Source organism: Pecten maximus, chromosome 19 (assembly GCF_902652985.1).
Source record: "Pecten maximus chromosome 19, xPecMax1.1, whole genome shotgun sequence".
NCBI lineage: Eukaryota > Metazoa > Mollusca > Bivalvia > Pectinida > Pectinidae > Pecten > Pecten maximus.
Window position 1 is genome coordinate 17,634,922 of NC_047033.1, and position 13,451 is coordinate 17,648,372.

Genomic DNA, 13,451 nt, shown 5'->3' on the forward strand with positions numbered 1-13,451 from the left:
GAAAAGAATCAATAACAGAGTCACTTTCAAGGTTAAGCAATTTACAATTTCATACAGCAACAGAAACGACACATAAAACATTCGCTGATGTGATCTTAACGGTGAACATAAAACTTGCCTGTTATCATCCTATTATTTTTGGTAGCAGTTGACCTTTTCTAAAGATTAAAAATATATACATATATCAACATATATATATATCAGAAGCCTGGATATATGACAGCATGTTATTACTTAGAAATTAATCTTAAACATTGGGAGCAAACAATGTGGAAGGAAAATTGAAAGGTTCATTATGTTAAGGGTGATATTGAAATGATATGAATTTCATAATCTACAAATGATATATTGCCAACTTAAATTACTTGGTAATGTATATGATACCAGTTTCATCAGCGATACTATATATGACATTTTAGCTAAAAGTGAAATAGCCGTTAGACTAGTGGGAGGATCAGACGCCCACGTCGGACGTGTGGAGGTGTTTTATGGTGGTTTATGGGGGACGGTGTGTGATGACTACAGCTGGGATTACAAGAACGCAGATGTTACCTGTAGGATGATTGGATACAGGTTTGGTTGCCTTCATCTTTTAATCGTTTAATTAAACCAGATAAAAGTTTATTTCCTTGATCTGGTGATGATCTGTAGAATAGTTTTCAAATCTACAATTAAAACAGAAATATGGAAGATATTTAAAGATCTTTAAACCGTTCTCTTTCTTGTGTTTGATTTTCTACTTTAACTTTATACATCAAAACGAACTAAAGATGTTAATTGTACAGATTCAATACATATGTGATGATTATGTACAATGCTACTTTATATATACTATGTATACATGATTTAACGATGAAACATTTGATTTCAAATTAAAAGTCTGTAAACAAGCTAGATATAAAATGTGTACTATGCATCCCACCTCTGTATTTAGACTTGATACACAAACAATATAACTTAATAGTCTTTTATTTTGATTTGGGATGTTTGAAAAGCCCGGAATTCAATTAGATTAAATGACAGTTTCTAGATTACTGTTATAATTTATAAGATTATGGAAATAAACGAAGTGGCTTTGACATAATTCACGTATAACGCTACCATATCCAGCACAACCAACGCGACAGGAAACTTTGATTTATTTGTCCAGCGATATATTTATATGAAGCGATACCTGAATCACAAAGAAACAAAAACAAAAACAGACAAAACAAAATTAAAAATCACAGAACCACGCGTAAAGGATGTTGCTCGGTTTCCATTATATATTGTGATATCATTGAAAATGAAATAAAGTGGTAATGTTGATTACTATATCACTATATGCGAGGCTGTTTCCCTTTTTCATATCCCGTACAGATATTTGGCTGCTTGATTTCATATGCTGCAGTGTCTTGTAAGCTTCAATCTGTTATATACAGGTCATATAAAATCACATTTATGTTGTTACTACAGTAATGGACGAGCAATCTACACAACGTCTAAATATGGTGGTGCTTCGTCACCGATTTGGATGGATGATGTACGCTGTAATGGAACTGAGGGGCATTTGGCTGACTGCACCTTTAGTGGATGGTCTAATTCTGATTCATGCAACTACCCAGCCAGTGTTTTCTGTTATAACGTGTCGGGTACATTTTGCTTTTGCTATCTCACTGATATCTATCATAAATTATTATCAATTAGATCTAGTTTTCTTTTTAAATGTGTTTTCCTAAAAAAATCGAGTTATCCGGATAATTAGTCTATTCTTTCAAATAGTGGCGCAAATGTCGTTTATTTTTCTGGAAAATCTATTCATTATTTCCTGTCCGTTTCGTATCCACTTAATACAAAGAACAAAGCAAAGTTGAAGTCAAACGTCAAACATTTTGCCGAAGTATCGATACCTCGGATGATTTCAGTAATCAGTTGAAACATATCTCGTTGACATTAGGATGACCAATGTTGTTCTTTTTTCAAATGTTACAATACCTTATTTTCAGTGAGCTCTTACTTAGAAGTTCGCATGGTAGACGGACCAAACAACTATACTGGTCGATTGGAAGTGTACCACGGTGGACATTGGGGAGGTGTTTGTACCTACAATTATGGCTTTGATGACAATGATGCCACCGTCGCCTGTAGGATGCTCGGATACAGGTAACGTATGTCAAAGCAACAGCTCGTCAATATAGTTAAAATATGACATGAATTAAACTTAGAGAAAACTAGTAAAACATGTCAACACTTAAAATGTGTTACCTGATATGCTAAATGTCGATATAAAGACTAGGACGGATTATAGTGATCAGTTATTTTTATAACGGAGCCTCATTCCAAATAATGTGACACTATCTATTCTATTGATTTATAATATCGTTAACGTTGTAATGTATCTTTAGCGATGGTCAGTCCTTATACAAAAGTTTTGGTTTGCCTGACGAACCGATATGGATGGAAAATCTAGGATGTAATGGTACAGAGTCCAGTTTAGCAGACTGTCCGTTTAACGGTTGGGGACAGGTTGGATACTGTTATTATCAAGCTCGTGTGGCGTGTTACAATGCATCAGGTAACCGCTTAATTAGGCGTTATTAATAGATAGCTGTCTTTTTATGCATACTAGCAATAATATTTAGGATAATTTCATCAAAACTAGGAAATCAATTAATAAGATATCAAACTAAAGCATTTATATTGTTCAACATGAACACGTATAAAAGAATTCATAGCAGTCACCTTAAAAGTTACGACATTATATATATATGTAGCGGGACTGGACTGGGTCGATCATCGGTGACCAGGTAGCTCAATTGGTAGAGCATCCGGCTAGTGTTCGGAGGTCCCGGGTTCGAACCCCGGTCTGGCCGCTACATTTTCTCCTCTCCTGTTACAAAATTGGCGCCCAACTAAAATACCCACGGTGGTGGTATAAGGGTCTCGTGTGTCTTCGAGGGTGAAGACTTGGAAAAAAGGAGGGAGGTGTGTAGCGGGACTGGACTGGGTCGATCATCGGTGACCAGGTAGCTCAATTGGTAGAGCATCCGGCTAGTGTTCGGACTTCCCGGGTTCGAACCCCGGTCTGGCCGCTACATTTTTTCCTCTCCTGTTACATATATATATATCAGAAGCTGAAGCATTCGAATATATGACAGCATGTAGATGTTATTACTTCATTATTTAATTAATCTTACACATTTGGAGTAAAAATTGTAGAAAGCGATTGAAAGTGTCATTATATTAATGGTTATTTCAAAATCATATATGGATTTCATTATCTGCAAATGATATATTACCAGCTCAAATCACTTAGTAAGGTATTGGTAACTAGTTTTCATCAGCGATACTATATATGACATTTTAGCTACAAGTGAAATAGCCGTGAGACTAATGGGAGGATCGTACGCCCACGTCGGACGTGTGGAGGTGTTTTATGGTGGTTTATGGGGGACGGTGTGTGATGACTACAGCTGGGATTACAAGAACGCAGATGTTACATGTAGGATGATTGGATACAGGTGTGATTTAACCCGATAAATGCTCATGTTATTTGTTATGTCCTATACCTGGTGATGATCTTCAGTATAGTTTACGAATCTAGAATAAAAACACAATCTTGGAGGATCTGTAAAGGGTTTTCATTCTGGTGTTTGATTTTCTACTCTAACTTTATATATCAAAAAGAACAAAGAATCTTTATTGTACAGATTCATACAAATGTGATATGTTAATTACTACTGTATATATACTATGTATATATGATATAACGATGTAACATTTGACATCGAATGAAGACACTGTAAACAACCGAGATATAAAGTTTGTACTATGAATCCCATCTCTGTATTTAGACTTGATACTTTAATCAATATAACTAAAATAATATACTTTTATTAGTATTTGAGATTATTGAAAAACCCTGAATTCCATTAATTAAATGACTATATTTAAATTACTGGTATAATTTATAAAATTATTAAAAAAACGATGTGGCTGTGAAATAATTCACGTATAACTCTACCATATCCAGCACAACCAACGCAACAGGAAACGATGATTAGTTTGACCAGCGATATATTGAAATGAGGCAAAACCGTAGTCACACACACACACAAAATAAAAACAAAAGAACTGAACCACGCAAAAAAGGTGTTGCACGGTTTCCATTATTGACTGTGATATCATCGAAGTGCATTAAAGTGGTAATGCTAGGCTATTTCCCTTTTTTTCATATCCCATACCGATATTTTGCTGTTTGATTTCACATGCTGTAAGCTTCAATCTGTTATATAAAATCACACTTACGTTTTAACAGTAATGGAAGAGCAATCTACAGAACGTCTAACTACGGTAGTGCTACCTCACCGATTTGGATGGATGATGTACGCTGTAACGGAACTGAGGGGAATTTGGCTGGCTGTACCTTTAGTGGATGGTCTTATTCGGAATCGTGCTACTACCCAGCCAGTGTTTTTTGTTATAACGTGTCGGGTACGTGCTGCGTTTGTTTTCAATATAGAATGAAATTATATGTCGATGTGCGTTAATTAATTTCAGGATTATCGATAGTATGCAGTCATCGACTGACAATTCAATACAAGAGGCCCAATGGGCCTATATGGCTCACCTGGCTTTACAGCAAATTTGCAGGTCATTGCTACAGATGCTATGCTGATAACCACTTTATTCAAATATCAGAGTAAGCTAGGTTTATTCATGTCAATATATTTTCTAGTCCTATTTTCTAGTTCTAGTCCTTGTATTGAATTGTCAGTCGATGACTGCATACTATCGATAATCCTGAAATTAATTAACGCACATCGACATATAATTCCAGCATACTATTGGCCTAAGATCGGGTCTTGGTGACTCTTGGCTCTAAGCATGCTACAGACAGGCCCAATATCAAGTCCCTGGGCCTCTTGGTTATTGAGAAGAAGCCTTTTAAAGATTATAGCCTATTTGACCCATGCGACCTTGAATGAAAGTCAATGTCATTTATTTGAACAAACTTGGAAGCCCTTCACCCTGGGCCTCTTGTTTAATGAGAAGAAGTTGTTTAAATGAAAAAGTTGATGCCGGACGGACGGAAGACGAACGCCACACCACGGCATAAGCTCACTTGCCCTTCGGGCAGGTGAGCTTATAATGATGGATGTCTGATTTGGATTCATTTCTCTCTAATTTAACAGCTTTTGTATGTTTTGCTAGTTATTAGCTCACCAGCCCAGCATGCTGGGAGTAAGGGCTACTAACTTTGTTCAAATGAATGACCTTGGCCATCATTCAAGGTCGCATGTATCAAATAGGCTTAAATCTTTAAGACTTCTTCTCAATAACAAAGAGTCCCAGGGAGTTGATATTGGGTCTATAGAATGCTTTGGTGTAGTGCTACTACTTTTGTTCAAATGAATGACCTTGATTTTCATTCAAGGTCACAGGGATCAAATAGGCTATTTGTGTTTAAATGAATGACCTTGACCATCATACAAGGCCACAGGGATCAAATAGGCTGAAATCTTTCCATAACTTTTTTTTAATACCTGAAAGGTCCAGAGACCTTATATCTGGTTTTTAGCGTTCTTGGAGGAAGGCTAGTAGCTTGTTCAAATGAATGACCTTGATCATAATTTAAGTTTGAGTTAGATTGGCCAAAATATTTAAGAGACACACCTATTCAAATAACTGCCAGGCCCAAAGATCGCTGATACACTTGTTCTTAATTATGTTTATTCATGAAAAGGGTCACTGGATAGCAGGTTGGCGATTCGGGCACATTGGGCCCTTGTTTAATTAGAAAGACAATTACAGCTGAACGTGATCGATAACGTAGAATCGGAGTGTATGTTTTAACACAACTAACATCGAATGGTGATTTAAATATTTTGCGGATACTGCATTTATACCTGTATGTGCTGAAGTTAAGACGCCCAAAAATACCTTCTGCTTGATGCATACAGTTCCATAATATAATGGTTCTGTTGTCATCGTTCGGATTTGACCTAAAATTGTATGGTAGGTGTCGACGATGACACAGATGTCATCTTCGCTTCCGAAGCAGTCTTCATTGCGTGTTTTTCCTGTTGACTTTTAAAAAGAACTTCTACTTTGATATATTGTATAACACTATTTGCGTGAATAACTTTTAATCATATGTAACCTACATCGTTTGCTGATCCGAATTAGTAGCATGTGTGTCCACCCGTGGCCTTACATTAAAGTTCCGCGACCGATTCCTAACATATCTTGGACACACTGCCGATAACTTGGCATGATGTCTCGGTCGCCGTCTGAAATGGATTACAGAGGTACTGGAAACGCGTGCTTCTACCTTGACGTCGTGACGTAATGCGCGAGCGTCCGCTCCTACGACGATCACCCGATATCCCTGTGGCTCAGGGACGCCAAAATAAAGGGATAATGTTGTATCAGGTACACCATATTGCTAGGCTACATGCCGGTGCGAATGCCCTTGCATGATCAGAGCTATGACCCTACCTTTATCGACTTTACTAAACAACGCAACATTTCGCTGTACAGTCGCTTCGAAAAGTAATGTTTTGTAAATGATATGTACTATTCCGATGTTCGATTTGCAATGATTTTCTAGGGCCGCGTTGGCCGAGTGGTTAAGGTGTCCCGACACTTTAACACTAGCCCTCAACCTCTGGGTTTCGAGTTCGAAACCTACGTGGGGCAGTTGCCAGGTACTGACCGTAGGCCGGTGGTTTTTCTCCGGGTACTCCGGCTTCCCCCCACCTCCAAAACCTTGCTCGTCCTTAAATGACCCTGACTGTTAATAGGACGTTAAACAAAAACAAACAAACAAACAAAGCAATGATTTACCACTACATATGGCGCAAGATAACCCCGGATGAAGGTTTTTCTGAAACATCCGATAAAAGACGCGGAAGGGGAAATGTTCGACTAAATTGTAACTGAAAACATTTCGACAGTGCAAGGGGTTAATTCAGTGTAAAATAAGTTGAATTGAGACCGCGTTTCTGGAAGCTACATTAGAAAACCCGAACTTTTTTTCTGCTAGTATATATTGATTTCCATGAAACTTATACATACTCGTCAGTTTTGTGAAGCTTAAAGATGCTTTCAGCAGAAAGCAATATCGATGCCCTAATATGTATAACTTGCAGTTTACTTAGATATGGTTTCTAGCAGGAAGTGATATTGACGTACGCCTGACTGGAGGTTCAGGTTCACATGTCGGCCGTGTGGAGGTGTACTATGGTGGCTACTGGGGAACCATTTGTGGCTACTACGACTGGGACTACACTGATGCTAGGGTCACGTGTCGGATGATGGGATACAGGTATTATTCTCATGTATTCATTAGTAGTGAACTATCTATTAAATGATATGTTTAAAATAGAGAAAAACATTATCATTATGGTATCTATACAATGAGCAGCCTACTTGTTTCAATGAACAAAAAAAGAAATTAATCATTCAAAAACTACAGTTATCTTACAGCAACCATGACAGTAGTTGGAAGTGTTTTGAAAGCCGTTTTTTACTTGTATAAGTCCGTATTTTGGTTATTTCAGTAAATCAACTATATATCTTAATATAACTAATACACATTTTTGTTCCGAAATTCAATGCCCTACCGTAATCAGGTTACACGACTACATGTCCGAATTTGGTTTTTATACACTCTGTCGTGTCGGACGGTGTATTCTCCGACCACGTGCAATACTTATTCGAAGGAAGATGTTTAAATTTGATGTAAACACCTTTCATCCTTTTAATGGCAATGGTTGTCAAACCATAGCCATGGTATCACGTTAAATGGTGCTTTTTCAGGAATTTGTACTCCTGTATCTTTTCTTGAGAAATAGCACAGAACTGACATCGACTTCAAAGTCACTATCTATCAAATTATATTTCCAACAGTAAAACGTCCACAAATGAATGACAATTACACGTAAGAAATTGTTTGTTTACATGACAATAATTTCCCTATCGACCCTTTTATTCTCATATATTTCACGTAGAGATCCAGTTGTTGCTACGGAAGGGATAAAGCCTTACTACTTGGGGTAGGGCAACACAGTTGACACTCTAGTCACAACTGTGTAACGAGAAAATGGAAATATATCATTCTGCCAATTTACAATAACATAAAAACAATGTTCAGGTTTAGATAACTCGCGTGACTTTTATGACTTGTCGGCATTGAGGTTCTCTTCACAGTTTGCTACCATTTCATAATAAATGTTTCGATTTCATTAAGGTATGTACTCTTCTTACAGTACCGGTCATCAGATATATCGTACGACAAATTATGGTTCTCTAACAGAACCTGTGTGGATGGGAGGTGTAGACTGTAACGGTACGGAGGACAGTCTAGCTGATTGTTCCTTTGGTGGATGGGGACAAGTTGGCTATTGCAGCAGCTATCCTGCTAGTGTTTTCTGTTATAATGTAACAGGTATGTTTAAATTCAAGAATCAAAATCAAATTTCAATCTTATACATACAGATTTTGTATCGTTTAAACCTTTTAAAATATTTATAAGTAATGTTTCTTTTTAACATGTAAAACATATTTCCGTATAATCCTGTTATAGCAGTAGTGACATAATACTCAATTTAAACATCTAGCGAGCAGTGATATTGTCGTCAGACTGGTAGGAGGAGCAATACCCAACGTCGGACGGATAGAGATTTACTTCGACGGTATGTGGGGAACAGTATGTTATGATTACAACTGGGACAACAAAAATGCAGATGTTACTTGTAGGATGCTTGGATACAGGTAAGCAAACGTCATCTAGAAATAACTTCGTTTTAACGACCATCATTATATAAATCATGAAACTGTGTAACATGCTTTGTATTCACACAAAAATCAAGGGATGTCAATGCAGGTACAATGACGTTCATTTTATTAAAGGCACGGATGCAATGGTATCCATGTATATATATTTTCCCATTCATCTCACAATGAATGTAAAATAATACACCCCCCACCCCCCATACACACAAACACTTTTTAGGGGGGGGGGGGGCAATACTGGAAAGAGTGTATGTCTTTCTGTCTGTTGACAAAAAATTTTCTGCCGATTCCACGTTCAGGATAATGCATAGATTTCAAAGGAACTTAATATTAGTGGCATTACGTTGTAACCGATAAATCAGATTTTTTTTTTACTCGGGACAATGGCCATTAAGTGAGACATGTTTTGTCCGGGCTACTCTTCCAAACCTAATTGACAAATTAAGCTAACAGAATAATAAAACATCACAATATTAAAAACCATGTGTAGATGTGATTGCTTTATTTGAATTGTGATTTTTTTTATGTTTTCGGGTTGTGGTTGACATGGTTACCAAGTCACTGGCGCGGGGTCCGTCTTCCGTCTTTTGCTAGAAATCGCTACGAGTGAGCAGATTCTAATATGATATGGTCTGAAGCATCCATTTGAGAAAGATATACAGATTTGTTTAAATTGTGGGTCAAGGTCCCCAGCGACCTGAGGAACGGGGCGCAACAGGGAAAATATAGCATATTCATCAAAATCGTTTTTTTTTTCTGTAGGAAACAAGGGATTCAGTCCTTATTCAGCCTGAATCATGCTATAAACGGTGGGTCTAGACCTTTTCGGGCCTGACGGGTGAACCCTGTAGTGGGAATCATAGCACATTATTTAATATTCTTCTTCTGTAGGAATGAACTAATTTGGTCCATCTTTGGTCGGTAGCATCATTTGGTGAAGGGGGAGCAATTTTGTATATATGAGAGGTCTGAGCCGCTGTGACCCTTTAAGGGCGGGGTCCGTTGTATAAACAGATGGTATAACTACCTTGGTGCTCGAAGGGCGGGGCCAAATACAAGAAATATTGTAAATTTTTTAATAAAACAAATTCCGTTTTGTTTTATAGGGATGACAGAATTTTTTTGACGTTATGTTTGTTCCATTGTTAGAATAAGCAGCTCAAACAATTGTAAAATATTTGTAATATAGCTTGAATGAGAGCATTTCTCATGATTTCTTTAATACATCCATGTTAGCGATGCAGGCTCCCTGGCCCTCTTCTTTTAAAACCTGGTCAAGTAGTTAACATGTTTATACCTTATTCCTTAAGACATCAGGTGTCACCAGAAGCGTTACAATGGAAATATAATGTCGGCTCCTGATTGGTCAAAACAAATACATTATTTCATTTAGCTGAAGTGTTTTGAGCGATAGCAAATGCAATAGTACTTTTATCCAAAACAACAGATACATTGTCTTTATAATCAATTTGTTTCTCCGTCTGTGATAAAACAAAACAGTCACGAAAGCGAGACTATAGTACCACGCTTCCAATGGCAGTGGCGGCGTCGCAGTCCACGATAAAAGCTTGCATACACACACATATGTCAACACTGTATGATATTATATGACATCATATCAAAGTTTTACAGTAATTTGCAAGCATGGTTATATGGATACCATGATATATAATACAGCAGGAAAAGAAGATAAGTGGACCATTCCTCACCTCTTTATAAATAAATTACACTGAACATATTCACATGCGAATAAAGAAAAAAAATGCATTTATTTGTAACATCTGGGACCAATAATATACATCTTTATTTATGATTGAACTATACTTTCATCATTGTTATTTTTACAGTAACGGTCGATCAATCTATCGAACGTCTACTTACGGTAGTTATACGTCCCCAGTTTGGATGGATGATGTACGTTGTAACGGTACGGAGGAAAATCTGGCTGACTGCTCCTTTAGTGGATGGGCTTTTTCGGATTATTGCAGCTATCCAGCCAGTGTTTTCTGTTATAACGTCTCTGGTAAAATATGCTATTTTTATGTTTTGGGGAAGTTCAACTGTCGTTAATCCATTAACACCCAGGACTTTCTAATGGAACTGAAAAAAATCCGACATTTTTGTTTATCATGATTTTCATCTTTTTGCATCAACATTTTTGGTGAACAATCACTATGTAGTAAGAAACTTGAGAATATAACCGTTTTAAATAAGATAACAAAAAAATAGTGGTTTTTTGTGTTTTTTTGTATTATTGACGTTACCATGGCAAATAAAATTTATGAGAAAAACAAAACTTATTTCCTACGTTATCAGTGTGAATTAAGTGCTAAGTTATAAACTTGATGATATATCCGACATTTTAGATAGTGTGATAAGCAGAATTAAAGGTATATTTTATATTTATATGCGGTTGTTGTCCTAATTACTGACTGAAATAAAGGAGCAGTGATTTTTGATAAAGTCTTTATCTCCATTTTATCTCGGTAGTGTTCATTGTAAGAAAATTGGTTTTATATTACAGGTATAATGTTCAAGACATCCATCCAAATATATATATATTGAAAATTGTGAAAAGTTTAAATGATAAATTTTATTATTTTTATTTTTGTTTCAAAATAAAAAAGCTATTCAGATGATGAATTGGCCTGGTTTGTGTTAACATGTGTCCTTTCTCGGCATCAGTTGAGGTGTAATAATCCTCCCTGAAGTATAAAATGAGCTACGTGAAGAGGTCTTCATGTGTTGGACAAAGCACATGATTTAGAAATAGTCCCCGTCAAAGGTCAACGTGTCAACAATTCAAAACGCATTTTTGAGTTTATTTCATGTGTGGTAGACTGTTTGCTATTAAAAAGTTGTATTATTTCATACTTCGGGTTATGTAACACATACCTATTGTGGTAGGTAATGATAATAATTTTTCGGTTGTTCGTAGTTTAATATCATTATGGTTTCTGGCAGGAAGTGATATTGACGTACGTCTGACTGGAGGTTCAGGTCCACATGTCGGCCGTGTGGAGGTGTACTATGGTGGCTACTGGGGAACCGTTTGTGGCTACTACGACTGGGACCACAGGGATGCTAATGTCACGTGCAAGATGTTGGGATACAGGTAATGCATTGCACTATTTTCTGATAAAATTTAAAAAAAAAATGTTCCATTTATTTAAAGCGGTCACATTCATATTTTAGTCAAGATAACATTTTCCTTTTGCTCGGCATTTGTATATGTATATATATGTATATAGATGTATATCAGTTACAATAGAAAATAGAAAATTATCATATAATAATTTTCATTTTGTTGCAATTGGTTTAGTGATACGAAGAAGCATGCTCTTGTCCTCGTCTCTAAATGACGTCGTTGTTTTGACATCACTATATTACGTGTATTTTTGAAGTCATGAAAATTCGTGTTACCGGATTAAAAAAGCAATAGCCCGAATGATTAATGCAACAGGCAACAATTTATATAGTAATGGTGTATATAAGGTGAATATTCCCAGGGGGGAATAAAGTGGATGAACTTGATATAGATGAGTTTGTGTTAATTTCCACAAATGTTTTTATTTTGTTTTTATTTTTTGTTTTTTTTTGCTGGGACGGTCATTCATATAGGAAGGTAACAAAGAAAGCAATACTTAAACAACAGTGAATTATGGTTGTTTTGAGCACATCTTTAAACATGCGTTATCAATAGGCATATATATATATATGGTTTTGTAACGTTCGACACATATAGCGCACAAGGAATTATGACTATCTAATGAGGCCAGTCTTGCATGGAACCAATAAAGATCATTTATTGTTTTGCACCAAAGATCCCTAAGTAATGTCCGTGTTTAACCCGGATTGAGATATCCCTGTACACAGGAAAGACCCATGGAAGATTATATTCGATTAACATATAATAAAAAAATAATAAACACCGCCAAAATATATATATACATGTAGTTGGAACATATGAACATTATTTCAATTCAGATCTAGAGACACATCGAATGGCTTGTCGGTACTCTAGTTTTTCTTTCGACTTATCATAAAGTTTAATATCAAACGGTATAATTTCATAGAGGCATTCATTTTCTCTTACAGTAACGGTCGTCAGATATATCGTACACTAAATTATGGCTATCTAACAGAACCTGTGTGGATGGGAGGTGTAGACTGTAACGGTACGGAGGACAGTCTAGCTGATTGTTCCTTTGATGGATGGGGACAAGTTGGCTATTGCAAGCAGCTATCCTGCTAGTGTTTTCTGTTATAATACAACAGGTATGTATATCAATAAAGGAGTAGATTCACAAATAGTCATTCTTGGCCCTGTCTTTTATTTTATTCATATTTACACCGCATATTTGTATGAACGAGGTTAGAAATATAGTTATTCTATCAATTGGGATTTGTATTCCTTAGTTACAACCGTAGCATCTTCCCTGATAATTTATGACAGAGATATAACTTAGGAAGAGATGTGTCGAAATATTTCCATCCTCCCGACACTTAATGACTCCACAAACCGTGCCATCTACAAGGAAAAATCGTATCTGAATTATCTGAATTACATAAATAGGGCAACATTTTCTTAAAAATTGTGGTTGGGTAATATCGAGGAAACTCCTGTATTCATTTACAAGCATTAAAGCAAAATAAAATAAAAGTCTATGATA

General features: G+C 36.4%; 1 protein-coding gene across 1 annotated transcript in view; it reads left to right on the plus strand.

Moving 5' to 3' along the window:
• LOC117317443 (deleted in malignant brain tumors 1 protein-like) overlaps positions 1 to 13,451 on the plus strand; it is a 45,450-nt gene that overhangs the window by 21,318 nt on the left and 10,681 nt on the right. The window contains exons 18-29 of the mRNA XM_033872253.1: positions 420 to 573; positions 1,456 to 1,631; positions 1,986 to 2,142; positions 2,385 to 2,554; positions 3,347 to 3,500; positions 4,298 to 4,473; positions 7,156 to 7,309; positions 8,253 to 8,431; positions 8,604 to 8,757; positions 10,626 to 10,801; positions 11,743 to 11,893; positions 12,877 to 13,013. Coding sequence (XP_033728144.1) covers positions 420 to 573; positions 1,456 to 1,631; positions 1,986 to 2,142; positions 2,385 to 2,554; positions 3,347 to 3,500; positions 4,298 to 4,473; positions 7,156 to 7,309; positions 8,253 to 8,431; positions 8,604 to 8,757; positions 10,626 to 10,801; positions 11,743 to 11,893; positions 12,877 to 13,013 — 1,938 coding nt within the window. The remainder of the gene's footprint in view (positions 1 to 419; positions 574 to 1,455; positions 1,632 to 1,985; positions 2,143 to 2,384; positions 2,555 to 3,346; positions 3,501 to 4,297; positions 4,474 to 7,155; positions 7,310 to 8,252; positions 8,432 to 8,603; positions 8,758 to 10,625; positions 10,802 to 11,742; positions 11,894 to 12,876; positions 13,014 to 13,451) is intronic.